Source organism: Zootermopsis nevadensis, unplaced genomic scaffold, assembly GCF_977971745.1.
Source record: "Zootermopsis nevadensis isolate Lab colony 2312 unplaced genomic scaffold, Znev_1.0 Znev_ptg000002l, whole genome shotgun sequence".
Classification (NCBI taxonomy): Eukaryota; Metazoa; Arthropoda; class Insecta; order Blattodea; family Termopsidae; genus Zootermopsis; species Zootermopsis nevadensis.
This window is the reverse complement of record NW_028259134.1, coordinates 23,531,558-23,550,694: the sequence shown is the minus strand read 5'-3', so window position 1 is coordinate 23,550,694 and position 19,137 is coordinate 23,531,558. Positions and strand designations below refer to the sequence as shown.

Sequence of the window (19,137 nt, the reverse complement as noted above, 5' to 3'; positions counted from 1 at the left end):
CGTCTTTATAAACAAATATTACGCTCTGGGTGACACTCCCACCTGTGATGTTTGCATGGAAAAGCATGCAAAAAACGAAGATGACTTGTCTTCTGGGTTGTTGCGCCGTGTATTCTGGTAAATTTTACCCACGTTTCTGAGGTCCTTCGTGCCTCCATCATCGCCCTGATGATGAACACAGCAAGGAACTAAAACCATTCTTTAAACATTTTCAAACCACCTAAATCCAATTTTCTCAATATGGTTCTTGAACCCCTTTATCTTGAGCACCCACTAATGTTTCTAATTCTCTGGTTTTTCCCCCCACTGTTCCCTTCTCTACTCCTTATACAAGTAAACAAAGAAAAGCTATCCCATAACACATCACACAGGTGCACAGAGGGGTTAGTGTTATACCCTGGCCGTGCATTACCCTTAGGGAAAGAACACCTGTACCCACTGGACAGGAGGCTGGATGGGCCCCAGAGCCATCCAGATGCATACGCTAGGAAAAAAAATCCTCTGACCATCAGACATCAGAACCCCATCACCCAGCCACTGAACTGATTGAGATACCTGGCTCTTTTCATACAAAATATACAATGAATATTCTACTTTTACAGCATCTGTCTACAACTTTGTTCCATAATAAACTCTTGGCTAAATTATATTTCGAAGCCTTTCCAGTTTCTTCATTTACCCCATGTTGGACAAGGAAGAAACCACACACATGAATACTTTCACACTTCCAAAAATAAGAGATGAAGTGGTTTACTGTATAGTTTTTATTTAAATTACACAAGGATTTACTTCTATGTCAAACACATAACAACTATAATGCTACAGAAAACACAAAGATCCAACGAGATTAACCATGAAGATAGCTGTCTTCTGGGTTGTCACACCATGTACTATTGTAAAAGTTTGGCGTTTCAGACGTCCCTGCTGCCTGCATCATCAGGGCGATGAGGCCTGATGTTGGAGGTAGCTAGGAGACATCTGTAAACTTCTACAAGACTACACGGTGCAACAACCTAGAAGACGGCCATCTTCAGACTCACAGCCGTGAAAACCTCACATCCCACAGATTAACCACGGTTTGAGCAACCTAATTTTGACATATAACTAGAAAATCTGGGCAGCCATGTCTCCCTCATCAATTCCTAGCATGGCCAACTCATCTGCACTCATTCCACCTACAGCATCTGATTTTTTTAGGTGGCTTTCCTTTTTAGAACTGCTTATTTCCACTGGTATTTTAGTTTCTTTAGGCAGCGGAGGTGGGGGAGGTCTCGATTCGTTCTGATGTGAATGCATGGGTGGACCGTGCATCATGTTTGGTTGAGGAGGACCTTGCATACCTCCAGGTCCCATCATGGGACCTGGAGGACCATGCATCCCGTAAGCAGGGCCCGGACCGGGCATGCCAGGGGGCCCATACATGCCTGGAGGTGGTGGACCATGCACAGGCCCCATCATCGGAGGTCCCCCTCCACTCATCATCTGGGATGAGCCACCATAACCCTGCATTGGATGTGATGGTGGTGGTCCATGGCCTGGCATCACTGGCATGCCTCCCATCTGTGAATGAATTATGTCTTGGGGCCACTGGCCTTGATTCATTTGGGATGCATTTTGTGGCATGGAGGGAGGCTTCGGACCACTCTGAATTACTGCCGACTGGGGTGGAAGAAGAAGAAGAGAGTCATCCTTCTTCTCTGCCCCTTCTGGACCTGGAAATAATATATTCAAAGCATCCTGAAAGTCTTTGGGAAGTGGAATTTCTGTAAGTGGCTTCTTTGGAGGTGTCTGTTCTCCAATTTGAATATCAACAGCGGGTGACGTTTCTATGACTGGGTGGGCGATATCACTGTTAGAAGTGTCGTCATCTATTTCCATGTCCTGTACCTCATTCATGACTTGAGATTCTTCTGGCTTAGCACCTTCAAAACTAGGTAAGGTCCCTCCAGTTTCAGAGTTACCAAGTGATGTTGGTACCACGACATTTGGTGGCAACTGTGGTCCCATTGGCAGTAAGTCTGCTGCACCTTGTGGTTTCTGATCAAACCTTGATTTGCGAGGTTCTTGAGGACCTATATGTACCTTTCCTCCTACATTTGTGAATTCCAAGTTAAACTGTGCTTGTACCATAGAATCTTCTGCAAACTGCTTCTTCTCCTCCTCACCAGTTTTGCTGTCACCTGACTTCTCACACGGAGGGGCCTTCTTCTTTGCAAAATGTTTTAAGATTGGCATGCGTCCAATAAAGGGCAATTTAGATTTTGGTATCGTCATAACTGCAGGTTTCTTGCCCTTCTTCATAAGTTTTGCCGCAGACTCCGCGGTCTGTTTCTCAAATTTTGATTCAGCACTTTCTTCCTCATATTCGTCGTCTTCCAATTTTGCTGTCATCTTCTTTTCAGTTTCTGACCTCTTATCTGGAACTTTTCCATCTGTATCTTCTTTCGGTTTCTGGTCTGCCTTCAAACTTGGGAACTCCTGCCACGAGGGGCTCTTTTTGGAGAAACGTTCAGGAGATTTACGAGATCCCTCAGACCTCTCATATCTTGATCGTTCTCTCCTGTCATCAGGTGATCTGTCACTGCCACGCAATCGCTTGCTCTTGTAAGACGAAGACGAAGGACTCTCGCTTCGCCTCCTGCTCCGCCTCGAATCCCTTCTGTCTTCATAATATCCCTTGCCATCATGATGATTCTTGTCTCTCTCGTCCCTCTTCTTCTCATGCTCCCTTTCCTTATCTGCTTCCTGCTTCTGCTTTAGCCTATCCTTAATGCTGTTTAACAGCTGCTTCTCACCATCTGACACCTCCTTTGACGTAGACATCCATTCTTTGATTAATTTATCATCACCGCTGCTGTTGCTACTTTTCTGACTAGCTTTCTTCGACTTCCGCTCCTCCTCTTTTCTTTCTGCGTGTTCTGCCTCTGTTCTTTCCCACTCTGCTTTCTCTTTGCATATCTTCTCCCTTTCAATCTTCTCTCTGTCATTCCTTTCTTTAACTTCTTTTTCATCACTCTGTTTTTCTGGGGAATCCCACTTACTCCTTGGGGCTTTAATAAAGGGTATGCTGAGTGGTTCATCTGATACCTGTTGCACTGGCAAGCCCCTTACCTTCTTTCTCATAGCAACACGAATACTTTTTGACTTGTCTTCATTTTCATAATCACTGTTTTCCTCAGTGCTTGAGGAATGGCTACTGCTGCTACTGGAACTTGAACTGCTCTCTGAGGAATCGGACACTTTCTTAGACGTACATTTACTTTTCCGGTGCTTCTTCTTTCTCACCTTCTCGTCTAAAGCAGTTATACAAGTCTTCTTAACTTTCTTACGATGGTCTCTGGTACTCTTGAGCCTCTGATCAGGTTTATCTTCTTTAACAGCTCCTTTCAGATCCAGGAATCCATCCTTGCTGCTCCCAGTGAACAGTTTTGTGTCTGATGGCGGCAGTGATGGTGCTGGCTGCTCTATGCCAGGTGGTAACGAGCCCTGCTCTTCCTTCAACCGATGCCTCTCCTCTGAACAGCGCTCGTATGCTTTCTCTCGATCGGCCAGCCAGTCTGTCTCCCAATGAGGGTTTTGTTCTGTGAATTGCTGAAAAGAAAAGAACAACTATTATATATTTTAAGCAAAAGAGAATCCTTCTTCTTTATAAAATGTTGTACAAATAAAGTAGTTACTGGGAAGTATGGAGGCCCCTTGAACAATTTTTAATTATTATACGTCCTAATGGAAATAAGGAAGTTATGTAGGATGAACTCAATGTTTTGCTTAATGTGTGTCTTAACATCATGAGAATAAAATGCAAAGTTTAGAACATCACATCTACAGTACTTATTAATATTACTATTTTTAAATCTTTTGCTGTATCTTTAAGTATGTTTAGACATCGCAAATATGTAAAAACTATTTAACAGTATCCAAAGTATGGAATTTTTCTCACAGGTCTTATCAATCTAGTTTTATTGAAAAAGCTCCATTCAGACTAAAAACTGCCCATCCCAACATATGGAATATGCAGTTTAGTTCTTTTATGATTCTGAACACTGAGTGAGCAATTTATAACTTAACATAATCATAAACCTTGTGACATATTCAGCTCACGCAGTACTGTCAGTTAAGTCAAACATGCTACAACAGACTGTGATGTGGGAGACACAGAATACATAGTATGAAGATGGTTGTCATCTGGGTTATGCTGTGAAGACTAATAGAAGTTTACCAACGTTTCAGAGGTCCTTGCTGCCTCGATCATCACGGTGATTCAACAACCCAGAAGACATCCATCTTCAGACTCACTGCTGTGAAAACCTCAAATCCTTACACATGGTACGGTTTTGGTACAGAAATCTCTTCAAAAACACCCTCTTGGAAGGCACACAATGAGACGGATTTAGATAATGAACGTTTTACAGAGAGGTTCAATTTATGCTTAAGATCAAATGTACTGAAGAAATGCCAAACAAGGACTTTCTTCAAAACAGAAACTCACAGCATAATTTTCAGAGTGCCTCTTTGACTTCAGGTGAACAGATGCACAATGCAGGTCTCCAATCCACACATCACAAAGTTTGCAGTACCACGCAGTAGCAGAGATGAAGAACTGCAATCCTAAGATTAAAATAAAGCAATATTAAGAGATGATCACCTCAGCCAGCTTGAAACTAACACAAAGCATCAGAACAAGACCAAATGTATCTCAGACAAAAGACAGCTGATATACTCTCAAAACTGAACATAATTTGAAATGCACTACAAAGTCACCATAAACGAACGAGTGCCATTAAGCCAAATTTCAAATTGCATTTCAAATTTTTAATATTAAGATTACTGAAAATGGCCTACAACCGTGTTCCCAACTTGATCTTATTTATGGCCACACTTTAAATTAAAACGTAACAGGAAACAAATAAGTCGAAGTATCGGTACACAAACAATCTCAAAGGGTCATACCACGTCGTGTTCACACTTCTCGATCACAAAGAAAAATGTTTAATAAAAATACGCAAAAACTTTTCTGTTATGGGCACATCGTGACATCTGTTGATCCCAGAAGTGCCCACGGCAGATTATTACTTGTTGAGACTTCCACTGTAACTTACTTAAGTTTACTATTATGGAATATCTAATCACGCCAAGATGTTGCTTGAAATTATAAAAACTCGTGAGAGAAACTTCTTAAGCGTGAAAGAATTTTAATTTCAGCAATCTGAATTTATGAAGCTAAAACAGCCTCTAAATCACTAAAAACTTAGAAACCTAGACACATCTGAATGTTCAATTCTATTTTAAATGTAATGGAATACATAATGAGGGAACAGGAAGATGTACAGAGGAACACTTAAACAATAGACATTTCTAGTATTGGAAAACACTTAACAGCACAGATTCAACAGAACACTATGGAATATTTTCAATATATACTCCACTTAAAATAGCAAATGTAATGTAACATTTATTGTCAGGAACCTCTACCGTCCTTTTGAAGAATCTATACATAGAACACATATCATAATACATGAAGTAATTCATAAGCAACAACATCCAGGGCCAATCAAAGCAAGCAGGACAGAATATCTCGACAATTTTTCTTTATTGGACGGAAATTGTACGTAAAATGTTCTTTATTATCGGAATAACAAACAATTTGTGCATATAAAATCATACATGGTTCATACAAAAATTTCCAGCTTCAAACATACAAATCCTTAACTTACAAGTATTTCACAACGCACTGAACATAGAACAAATCTTCAAAGTAGCGTGTCTTCAAGATTCTATAACAATGAAACAACCAGAGATGTTTCCATGACGAGGGTTTCCACTTCTCCTTGTGCTGCCTTTGTGCTTATAGTTATAAAATTGCTTCATGGTTGTGCAATTCCAGAAACATGAATAACGCTACATGGCCCACCGTAAAAGTAATTATAGTTACTTGAGAGAATACGTGACCGACAACATGACGGCAGACCTATCACTGTTAGCGGACACTTTCAACTGCACTGGAGGCTTGACAAACAAACTGCGACCAGATTAGACCCATGAGAGCAAAGACATTTCTCAATTTAATGCCAACACAAGTTTCTTGCAATGCTCTAACCTCCTGTTAATGTGTCCAACCTGCCACCTCGGTGAAAAAATAAAAACGAAATTATTACTAGAATCTGATACTCTGCCCCTTCTATGCAACTAAATTGACGTACTTAATTTCTGTTGGAAATTGAGAAGTACTGATATATTCATTTCTGCAGCTTGAGACATCACAAAAAATACAGTCGTCATCATCATCAACATCATCATTAGCGAGAAAACTGCAAAATTCCTTATGAATTAGCTAGTTCTTCATTGCCAACTGGGAAGTGTAGAACCAATCACTTCCATAACAGAGCCACGAAACTATTACTCATAAACAATATTATAAAAAAATAGCTAATGCTGTTGAAGGACAATTTTTAAAATACTGCCATCTTCTGGGCTGTGATGTTGTGTGGTTATCAGTGTTCCTCTGAAAGTTGATTGGCCACACTGCATCATAACCCAGATGATGACACAGCAGTATGTTCCCCTCACACAATGCTAACCACCTGTAAGACCGTATAGCGTCACGACCCAGAGGACCACAATCGATACGATGGTGACCACCTACGTAACTTCACTAACACTTTCAGGCCACCAAATCCAAAACAAAAAAACAAATGCGATAAAAAGCACTTCATTCTCAATTTCCAACATGAAATAATTTTACTGTAATATTCTGAAGTAATTACTACGAGAATCAGAGCAACTAAGATGATGCACATAACAAAAACACATTCAAATTTTCCACAAGAGTGTACCATAACGGATGCAACAGTGAAACATGGTTAAGCTAATGCGTGCATTTTTTTTGGAGCTTCGTGTTGTGAACAGGTCTAAAAAGTGACCTGTTCTGTGCACGGTGTATGGTACATCCTTACTTACTGAGGACTTCATTAATTTCTTCAAATACATCTTCACGTCCTCTACAATGTGACACCAAGACAAGTTTTTCTCTTGCTAATAACACCAAAAATTAATTTTTTTAAGAACACATTTAATATAAACCCTTGCATCAGTTTAAGAGTCAAAATAATTGTTATTCAACTTACCTCAGCCCCAAACACTGAATATCGAAAAGCAATCTGAATAAACACCAGACGCAGTACACAGAAGTGACTACAATCTGGCTTGTTTCAGTAAGACCCCACTTACCTCTGATTGGTGTTCGCTTTTTTGGGGCCCCCATGATGTGTGGAACATCCTGGTCTGCCTGTATCTTATGCCACGGCATATCAACTAGCTTCCTCTCCTACATAACAAAGAGGGGGCAAAATCACAAGTGATCTTTAAGGAACAAAGGAAATAACTTGTACGCGTAGCATGGGCACCTCTTTCCCAACAGCAAGAGTAGGAACTTCAAACTGGAGAAAGTGGCCAAGTGAGTCCTCTGAAGTGAACGGGGAGCGAAGAAAATACGCGAGAAAAGTTCCCAAAAACGATCTGATCAGCAGATCACCTGCACCAAAAAGGGCTACAGAATGACTCCCAATGGCATGACATACATACCAATTTCGCTCAAAGAAAGGATAAACGCATTTAAATTCACAAAAAATGTATGCTTGAATTTCAGTGTAATTTTTACATTTTAACAGAACTTGTTCAAATTTTGTATGCAAGACCTGTAATATCTGCAAAATATTAAGGTGAGACTGATATTACCTTTGTAATTCAGTTGAGTACGCTTATCCTCGAAGCAGTGGAAGCAGAGGCCAACACCCCCATCAGCAAAAAACACGTCCATTTCCAACGAAAACCCTAAAGCCAACTTTGGTTCTGATTTTATGTAATGGTTTCTGAACTTCGTATAATATATATCAAGCCGACGAATGTTGGTTACAAACTAGGAAAAATGCTGAAGGAAACGTTATGACATGTTTAAATGTATTATCCAAGAATTTGCCTTTAGAGAGCAAAGAAAACCACAAGAAGTCTCTAAACGACAAGTCACGACACCAGGAACTGAACACTGGATCTCCCAAATATGAAGGACTGATAATCCATCAACTTCTGTATTTAATGTGGACTGTTCAAGGACCAAAAAACAAAATTTTCACAGTGCATGAAACTGACAACTAATTTTCTACTGCACCTTCCTTGCGACATGATTACAATTAAAAAAATTATAAAAGACACACGAAATAGTAAAGTTACCAGCGTCTGCTCCTTGTGCTCCGCACTATGAAGATGGTTGAGGAACTCCTTGGCAGTGCGTGGGAACACGTCACACACGCGACACCAATGCATCTCTGGGTCATAATGTACATAGTTGTACAAAGGCTTGTCATCTTGTGCATGTTTCTTATCCTCTACAGATAAAGATGCTACTCCCGACACAGAATCCAATTTATTGGCACCCCTGCGATCATCTCCCAGTTCAGAATCTGAACACGACGACTGCGGTGGTGTTTCTGGTGGAGTCCGAGGTTTCTTCTGCAAGAGGCAGACATGTTTTGATACATTTGTTTTAATTCAATCCTATCAGTTAATTAACTTATAAAATACTATTTAAAGTACGTCAAAAGTAACAAACTTCAAACCACTGTCCATCACATTCCATCCAACCTGGTTAAGAGGAATGGAAACAATTTTAGTTCATACTTGGGGCGGAAGGGGGGGGGGGGGGGGGAGACTGAAACTAAAGAAAAACATCTCTAAACAATCAAACAACAAAACATCACTGTTGGCAAATCTACCATTGGAAATCGTAAGAAAGTAACGTAATTAGAAATGTGAATATGTCGAACGCAACACACTTATCTAAACAAATCTGTACGCAACAGCTATAAATCAGTCTTGCTTACTCATTGCTGCTATTATAACTGGTCCTCACAAACATTCAACAGGAGGGAGCAGAAAAGTCAAAGGCGACATGAAAACTCAGTCATTACGTGCGTGACGATCCTTACCTTGGCAGTTTTTGCTTCATCCTTGTGACTTCCTTTCCCAACATGCTTCTCTTCCTTGTCTCCAATGATACCAGTCAACATGTCTATCACATTGTTGATTGCTTTCAGCTTGTTCTGAATTTCCAGCTACAAGAACATCCGATAGAAAGAGAGAGAAAAAACTAAAAACAAATATCTTGTCAACAACAAGCTGATTAAGACATTCACAACCAAATAAACAGTACATTTGTTTTATACATAAGTAACCAAATTATTACCTCTGCCGCACACTCCACGGTAGAAATCCCCAACTTTCACTGAAATCAACTCACTAATCCATTAAGCATCAAGACATCATTCAGACTTGTTTTATCAGTTATAGTTTCTTGAAGTTGCCAACAGATGGTGTCCTTTAACGTTTATTTTCAACATGAAATTAGACAAAAATTTGCTAGAAAAAAATATAAATATCTTCCTATGACCTGCCCAAGATATCAAACAATGAGCCTAAAATCAGTACGATATAAACAGTCTTGGTCGCTGTTCAAGTCTTTCTTTATCCGACATGCAAAAACAATACACACACATTTCAAAATACTGACGTAATATACGAGGGAGGAAGAGGAAATCCGACTGGTTAACTGACGTAACGTCCGACTTGCATATTTTAAAAAATGATACAACTCATCTAACATGAGCTTTAACAGTATAAAACTGTCCTTTTCACTAACGATACAAAAGTATAGGTTAGCCGTAATAATTACAGGGCACAGAATAGGAGCAAAATAAACACACAGCGAGGCATCGATGTCCATAAAGAAAGTCACAGTTTCATATGCTGTGATATTGAAAAGCATTACTTATCAGTCATTATTTTACTGTTGTGCCTTACAACTCAAAACACGACCGACTTGAACCACCATCATTTTCACCCCCCCCCCCCCCTAGTAATAAATAATTTTTTCACTTCTCTCTTATCAGAAATCACAGGAACTTGATGACGATAAGGTAAACTCCTAAGAAGACGTAATAGCACTTTGTGTTAACAGAGCGGTTCACGATATCAAGGATGGGAAAAATGTGATATGAAATAAAGAAGATAAGGAATTTGCAAATATTTTGTGTACAGCAAAACTTTCCGCACTGTCTTACAAAATAATGATCCGAACTGCTTACGCACCTGTAACTTGTTATTCTCCTTGAGGATACGGTCATTATCTCTGGACTTCTCCTCTAGCAGTTCTTCCTCCTGCTCCCGAAGCAGATTCAATTCCCTAGCAATGAGCATTTTTTTCCGCACGTACTCTTCCCTCTGTTTCGCAAGTGTTTGCTTCTGCTGTAGCAGCTCATTCTTTACGGCTAAACACACACAACACCAATCAGTCACAACTTAAAAATACACGCAGCGAGCTTTTGTCGCCGCAGAGTTACCCGAGATTCCGGAAAATAACTTGCGTTTCGGAATTAAACACTCGTCGATATTTCTGCTACATATTTCACTGCAAAAGTAGTAGTACAAGAGTATGCTTATATGTAAGCATCATGACGAGAAGTTGTTAAGACTAAAAGGGATCACATTATAGGAAGATCAATGCACACTGAATCTGGAAGCAAGCAGTTGTGACCTAATTTATGGAACTACCCTGGAAAGAAAGACCTGTCGAGACAATTGGCCTCCAGGCCAAGATCTGAACCCAAGGTCTCTGGAATGCACAGAGTGCTAACCACAAAATAGCAATCTTCCATCCAAAACTGTATGGTATAACACAGAAGTTTTGAATGAGATCAGAATATATGCATATATCAGTATTTCTTAAAAGTACATTAGGAACGTAACTTTTTCAGATTTAATAAAAGATTTTTAAAATGACCTACCAGTGTAACCAACTCCTTGCAAAAATATTCATGTTTAAAAACAAATTATCTGGCATGGGCTATAATAAAGAATTAAACAGGAATCCTACAAATTAATTAATCAATCGTGAGTTGATTAATCTTAAATAATGACTCTCAAATCTTCGGACCAGATGGACGATAAAATAAAATTTTCTTCAACAAACTTTCTCTTAAATAATAATAATAATAATAATGAAATCTCGTAAGATTCACGATGCAACTCTTCAGCACTTACAATGTATGTGATAAGGTAACTAATTTTATAAACCCACCTTCCTTCTTAGCTGCTTCTGATTTCTGGTCAACAGTGGTCTGGCCAGCAGATGCAGTACCACCAGCACCTCCAGATGAAGGCGTCAGTGTTCCAACAGAAACTGTGTTTCAGAAATAAAACTATTACATCTAGAACACATCAGTACCAATAAATTTTAAAAATCTGTTTTCACGAAAGAAAACAAATTTATTTATAATAATAAAAGCACAGAATAAATACAAGGACAACTCAATTCAAATGCACACTACATAAATAAAAGTACAGAAAAGAAGTCATGCTTACCGATTCAACCAAATACATTACCGAGTCAAAGCAACTGGAATTCTAAGAACGCTGGTGTCAAAGCCTTGTTGTTTGCGTGGAAACGTACAAGAAACTACGAACTTAACTCAATATTCTCCAAAAGTAATTTTAAGTCATACCAGATGCAGAAGGCATCTGAACTGGCGGAGGTTGACTCATATCTGCGTATACTATCCCCCCTTCAGACCAAACTGGAGGCTGCGAAGTCGGGGGAACAAATTCCTGTAACACAGCAATCCCAGTAATATTAAGGCGTGAACTGAACTCCCTACCACACACTTCAAACATAATTTTAACACAACAATTAACCAATGCAAACTTACCTTCATGAGCAAGACACGCGACACAACGCATTCTCTCCGCTGCCAGCATAAAAAGTATGTGTACAACTTGTAATGACGTCTACTGCCACTCAATTTAAACTTTATCATCCTGTTTTTGAGGTTTGCTGCCAGCAACAACATACGGTGTGTAAGACTTGAGGTTCTCACAGCGGTGAGTATGAAGATTCCTGTCTTCTGGGTTATTGCGCTGTGTAGTCTGGTCGATGTTAACCAACGTTTCAGAGGTCATACTGCCTCCGTCATCAGGGCGATGCCATCGCCCTGATGACGGAGGCAGTATGACCTCTGAAACGTTGGTTAACATCGACCAGACTACACAGCGCAATAACCCAGAAGACAGGAATCTTCAACATATGGTGTATCGCCAAATAATATAGATAAACCAATTCAAACGAGAGTGTTTGCATCACTGCAGTTACTGTACCTACAACTCATTATACACATCATTTACAAACTACGAGCTGCGATATTCATTAAATATATTTAAGATGAGAACAAAGCGCGTTCATGCACTTTACCCGCATTAAACATATCGTTATTATTACCTTTTTAATTATATTTACTCATACGCGTTTTGTATTATAACAGTTAACGTGTGTAACATGCAGACACACAAGCAGAGAGTAATAAAAATAAAACTCTTTATTTAATAACTCCAGCAAGAAAATCTGATCACAATTTACTCCTTAAGAGTATTTTAGCGTCACATACTGAAGGTTGTTCCAATGGTCGTAACGTCACATTCCCACAGGAGAATTTTTTCCAGTCAAAGTAAGATCCATTCACGTTTTCTTTTAGTTGGCGATACGTTTTAAAACACGACTCATGAAACCACCAAAAAGCAAACACAGCAATAATCAGCAAGACATGCTTCAATACGACGGAAAACGCGATATACATCAATCTGAGCTAGAGGGTTAAAAACAAAAGACAAGAAAGCTCTGTACTGACGATTACCAAAACAACTTCACATAAAGTTCACTTCAGTTACATATATTGTCATAAGACGTAACTACGAAGTCAATTAGCATGCACCATCATGGGTGCTATGTGAAGGAACTGTACACTTTGACTTACGCCTGAATAAGGAGGCGGATGTGCTGTTGGCTGCTGGTAATAACTTTCATAGCCGTACTGTTGGTAATTTGAATGGTAACCTGGTGCAATTGGTGCTCCCATACTGGAGGACGGCCCTCCGTATGATGCAGCAGTTGACGCAGAGTTACTGTAGCTGCCCTGTAAATATATGCTACTTTCAGGTTACTGTTCCATGCACACTCTACCCTGCTTTACAGACACACACACACAAACATCTTACTAAAGCAGTCGGCAGTCATTCAGCTCTTCAATAATTCAATGCTCTTATGAACAACGAAGCTTCACCACATCACAAGCGAGTTCTATCCTGAGCCACCGCAACACAGTACACATCTCCAAAACCAATTTCATTCAGATAAATTTTAATATTATTTCTCGATACACAACTTTCTATGGTGGTCTCATACATAGCTCATCCCAGCTGAATTAGTTTTCAGTATTATAGATCGCGCGAGAAGTGCTGGCACTTACGCAAAGGACTGATTTTGGTCATGTGAGATGGACCCATCCAAAGCAAGTGCTAGAGGGGTGTCAGCTTCAGTTGGTTTGTAGCTCTAGCTGTGTTTTGATCGGTGGTTCACCGCAGCTGAGGCTGCGTGACCCCCACTACTGAACTCCCCTCTCTCGGCTCACACGTCGCGTATTTAGGTGCCACGACTACTCGCGTGACCTGTAGGTCAGTGGTGAATCCCACCACAGAAGTCAAGTTGTGTGGGAATGCATTATTATTAAATACCCCCAATATTTATTATCACTGAGAAATTGATAACATGAAGAATAGTTCAACATTCTCAACATCTTCAGTATTATCTCAGTTAATAACTTAAAGATTTTCTCGTAATTTCCACCACTCACAAGAAACAACACAGCAAAAGTCACATCCAGTATTTGCTACATGCATTGATTTCTGCGGAACTTGCTAGAATGATACAGCATAGAAAGTTAAATTTTAACAAATGTACGTAAGGTATATTACAGGCTGGCTTCTTTGATATAAACAGCATATTTTAAAATGTGGACTCTATTATTCTGGACTACAGGGGCACAGAGGATCCGTTACCAGCACGTCTACAGACTGCCAGCTATAAACAGCTTTGGCAGTAAAACTGCAAGTACTGTCTAAGCAAAACATTAAATAAATCCGTGGCGTAACAGCTCCAGAGAGCCAAAGCCGACTAGCTGACTGCTGGCCTCACGTTCACATGCCTAAGCAGAGGTGAACGATCATCCAACCAGATATAGGGTGACGTGTGGTCAGCACGACGAACCCCCAGCCATTGCTAGCTTTCCTGACCGGATTACGCTACCCATTGTAGCTCCCCAATTTCCTCACGATGTTGGGCTGGCACCGGTCCCATACACCGGTTGAAAGCCCATGAAAAAATTTCTTCTCCCCCGAGACTCAAACCAGCGCGCATTCCGTATCGCCGGTCCGAAGCATGATGCCTCAGACCGCGCGGCTACATATTATTGAACAAAAGTAGTAACTAGTGAGGAATCACTTCTTATGATGAAAGTGATGGAAAAAGGCTTCAATTCTGTATGATATACACACACAATGTTAAGAAAGAAAGTGACACCAATTATTTTGCTCAGTATAATGTTCTCCTTACTCGTTAAACTATGGACACGCCGCAGAAAGACAACAGTGTTCTGTATCATGCTTGTTCTGACGAAAGAGATACTGCTTGTAATTTATCTTTGGCGGGATGTTACTAACATCCATGCTCACCTTTACAAAAGCCAATACATATCAGTCTTAAAAGAATTACTGTAAACAACAGACCTCAGTATACATATTGGGTGGAGGTGCAGCCATAACCTCGTATGCGTGCTGCGGTGGCTGAATATGTGAGTAGTGGGGTTGGTGAGACAACCCTGTAGCAGGTGAAGACTGTCTCCATGGTTCATCTCTAGATGAGCTCAGTGAGCTCCGATGAAGTGGCGAGAAGGGCGAGCGTCTGCCTCTCGGTGACAAGCTACGATCTCGCCTATAATGCAATAGAAAAGGAATTTCGGCAACAGACACTTTTCAGATCGATAATTACGTTAAGCTCATTATTATGTTATACACAAATATGAGAAAAAAGGAGGCACAGGAATGAAAATGAAGTTTTCATACCTGTCAGATAAGCTTCTGTCACGTCTTGGTGATAAGCTGCGGTCTCTTCGGGGAGAGATGCTCCACTCTCTCGATAACCTGGATCTTTCACGCCTGTTACGTGGAGATGGGCTCTGGTCACGTCGACTGCCGCGCTCATGTCGATCTCTTGACCAACTTCTTCTGTCACGTCTCCACTCTGAACTACGATCTCTCCTGCGAGGTGAAATGCTTCCGCCACAATCACGGCGGCTGATACGTCGATGTGGTGACAGAGATCTATCGTGGCGACTATGCAGAGGTGAAAGGCTTCTGTCATGATGAGACCTTCGACGAGGGCTGCGATCTCGTTTTCTGTTTGTTGGTGATGGATGATCCCCAGATGCTGACGGTAGAGGGGAAGGACTTCTGGGCCCTCTTCGACTGGTTTTTACCTCACCACTAGTTTTAAGGTCAAGGTCTTCATTTGATTCTTCTACACCAGGTGGAGCCAAAGCTGAGATAGGATTCTGAGAGGCAGAAGAACCACTTGCTTTCTCAAATGATGTTTTATCTGTACTTTTATTTGTCCCCTCTCTCTTTTGCAGCTCTGGCAGCTGATTTGCAAGCCTTGGGTCTTTTCTTGTAGACCCAAACCTGCTTTCAAACCCTTCCCTTCTCATAAGATCTTGCTGCTGTTTTCCAATAGTCAGTCTCGGATCATTCTTCAACTGGGATGCCTTTTCACCTTGTGTCATGAGTCGGTCTTTTCTTGCAAGCTCGTAAGAGGTGCCTAACTCTTCCTTACGCTGTGCCAAGGCCTGCTGTGGCACAAGCCGTGGATCCTTCCTCACAGGAGGATATGTAATGTCTGAAACTTCTGAACCTGGCACATCAGGCTGTTTCAGTGCAAGCCTCGGGTCATTCCGTGCTGGTGCAAATCGTGTCTCTGAAGACTCAGACAGCTGCCTGCTGGCCAGTCTCGGATCCTTCCTGTAAGTTACGGCACTTGGACCTCTGTAATCCTCCCGTTCCAGACTGTCATAATTTCTCCTGCCCCTTTCATCGCGAGTGTATCCACTATCACGAGGACCTCTAGGCCAGCCAGAAAGATTGACACTTGCTCTTGACTGTTGGTGATGTGATTTACTCTCTATGTCAAACATATCTTCCACCAACTGGTGTTCTTCAAAATCTGGGTCCACATCAGGAAACAATGGCTTTTCTGCTTTGAATGATCTCTGAAAGCTTGGAACTTTTGCCCCTCTTTTAAACTGACCCCTTTTACTGAATCCAGCAAGACCTTGGGCTCTGTATGAAAATTTCTTTCCACTCCCATCCTCTGGAACAAAGTCTTCAAGAGCGTGTGACGCATCATTTTCGTCAAGATCCCAATCATCAATCGCATTCAGGTCATCCACGTCAATATCGAAGAGGTCACCACTGCCGGTCTGCGCCTTACCAACCGCACCCTGACTAATCTCACCTCGCTTGTGTTTGTTCTTGGACCTGCCACGCCCATGTGACAAACTTTTTCCGTTACGTATAGCAAGCAAATCAAAATATTTCTTGCCCCGGCCAAAACTTAATGCCCGATCAGGATTCTCAGCCCCGACATCATCTAGGTATAGATCATCTTGCAAATTCTCCAGTTGTTCTAGTTCACGTGCAACTTCATCCAAATCTTCCATTTTCATTCTGTCGATCAAAAATGAGTTCAAATATAGGGAAACCCCAGATATGAAATTTAAAAATTACAACTTTTCTATCTAAAAGAATATGCCTAGTATAAATTCTCAAGAGAAATGCACTATGTATTTCTTATAAATGTTATAAAATTCATAGAAGATTCACAGAAAGTGGAAAGACCTTAGAAAGAAGAATTATCATGAAAGTCATGCTGTGCCAGGAAAAACACAACTTGACTGAAGGTAAATTTATCACAGACAGAACTGCAACTTCACTGCAATTAAAATAATTTCCACTGACACTGTACAATGTATGGACCAGAAGAAATTCTCAGTTAATTATTAAGAAACTGACATAAATTCTAGTGTATCTACTATTTATCTAGAAACTGTAACATTTTAGTATATACTTTTAGAAAGGCGGACAAATACCACTCTCACTACACGTATACCATGTGTTCAAGAAACGCCTTCTTGAACTCATACGAAATTTCTTATCCTAACTTCAGCTCATTATATACTATAGACAAACTCAGGTTATTTCTATTTTGATTCAAATAAAGGCTGCAATAAAGTAACAATTTGTGGACACGTGCAGTTCAAAATCCTTTGTTTTCGTGCGTTACTTAAAAATGTAAATACTAAAATATACAAAACCATAATTTTACTTGGCATTTTGTATGTTAAGAGAAGAACACAGGGATAAAGTAGCAGGAGGCTGTAAAAAACTGCAAATTGAGAAGCGTCATAATTTGTTCCCTTCACTGAATATTAAGAGGATGTTCAAACTGACGAGGATTAGATGCATGCAACAAAAACAAGAGAAATTTCCACAAGAGTTTGTTTGAAAACCTGACAGAAGACAATTTGGAAGACCTACACAAAGATGGAAGGTTATTAACACAAGATGATGTCAACAAGGTTTGTATGCCTCAGGAACGGAACTGGTGGCAAACTCTTGTTAATATGAAAATCAATCTCTGGCTTTCATGAAAATGTAATAAATTTCTTAACTAGATGAGAAACTAGTAGTGTCTCAGGAAGAACTTTACTAGAAAGGAATAATAAGATTAACACTAATCTAAAATCTGACAATTCTGAATCCTAGTCCAAAGAAAAATTTTCCATGCCCTGCACTAATCAAAGAACCCCTCCTATCTGATAATATTGTAATACTAAAAAAGCTGTAGTAATTTAAATTGTCATCTTACATTCCTCATTTTATGAGGAAAGATAAGTAACTGGTATCTTTATGACACTGCATCACTTCCTACTTTGGAAACAGTATGATAGATCTTCATGAAACTTGGTACAAACATCACACCAATAGAGGCTACTCCACTTCTGTACACACATCATTGCTATTAATAATACTGACACAATGATTCTGTGATCTTGTGAGGTGGGAGCTGTATGTTTCGAGATAACTTTAAACCAACATAAATGCTTAATTCTGTACATAGGTACATCATAATCATAGTTACAAACTGTATACGAAAGTTTTTATATGTTAATAATCAGGAACATGGAAATAGCAAACAATTTTGCAGTTATACCCAACATATTTAATGTGATGGAACTACTATTTTTCAACTTCTATGGATATGTTCCAACTATATGTCCTAATATTAAATAAAATAAATGAAAAGTACACACACAGGCCAATTTTGTATTGTTTTTGAAGTTCTTTCTATAAAGTACTTGAATAGAACTTTATGTATTTCAAGTTCGTTCACCGTTTTAATTTACTTGATTTCGGTGTAACTACCACGACGTTAAATTATGTACACTTCTTAATATTGGGGAACAGCTTGGATAAAATATTATACAAGGCCTACCACGGGCTTCGTATAATTCAGTACAGCACTCTTCCACGAATATAAATAACTCCCACGAGCGTAATTAATAGAGAAAATACTTCCTACACAAAGAAAGCCATTTTGTTCCACAATACTCTCAAAATACTTCAACTTTGACAACACAATCCTTGAAAGCTCAGAATTAATTACAATGCAGATAACAACTTACAATTACAATAACAACAGATTTTTTAATAGCTTCACGCCGTTCCTTACTTAAAACTAAAAAAGCATTTTCAATTTAAACGTTGACAAACACACCACTTTCACCATTTTGTCACAGATACAAAATTTAGGCTTTAAACTACGGCCACAGATTAATAAAATAATAAAACTTGAACATAATTTGGTAACTCATCCCTAACCCTATACAATACGCACACTGATGCATTAATCCCACTTTTTTGAAATAATTATATGAAACATAAATAGAGAATGCACAATTATTAATTGTTGAAGCGGGTGGACTCAGAGTTACCACCAGGCTTTAAAGGGTTATGCACTGGCTAATATTCTCTCTCATTTTAAGTGGTTAGATTGACAAACGATGTTTCAGAACGGGATGCTGAGATTATATGGTACTGGGACGGACAAATTGACAGAAGGCTGGAAAAACTGCATAAGCTGCACAATTT

The 19,137-nt window shown here is 39.8% G+C and overlaps 1 protein-coding gene across 3 annotated transcripts; it reads right to left on the bottom strand.

The window, feature by feature from the left end:
* Nucleotides 1-746: 746 nt before the first annotated feature.
* On the bottom strand, nt 747-18,808 carry LOC110835632 (uncharacterized). Of its 3 annotated transcripts, none has more exons than XM_022076048.2 (12): nt 18,672-18,808; nt 14,998-16,653; nt 14,662-14,866; nt 12,855-13,013; nt 11,553-11,655; nt 11,129-11,230; nt 10,141-10,319; nt 8,982-9,107; nt 8,227-8,505; nt 7,228-7,324; nt 4,490-4,608; nt 747-3,591 (listed from the first exon to the last, which is right to left on the bottom strand). In XM_022076048.2, the coding sequence occupies exons 2-12, from the start codon at nt 16,650-16,652 to the stop codon at nt 1,105-1,107; spliced, it is 5,511 nt and encodes a 1,836-aa protein (XP_021931740.2). In that variant the 5' UTR covers nt 16,653; nt 18,672-18,808; the 3' UTR covers nt 747-1,104. The 3 variants fall into 3 exon arrangements, with proteins under 3 accessions (XP_021931740.2, XP_021931741.2, XP_021931742.2); XM_022076049.2 differs by lacking the exon at nt 18,672-18,808 and adding an exon at nt 18,482-18,608; XM_022076050.2 differs by lacking the exon at nt 18,672-18,808 and adding an exon at nt 18,302-18,399.
* Nucleotides 18,809-19,137: the final 329 nt, after the last annotated feature.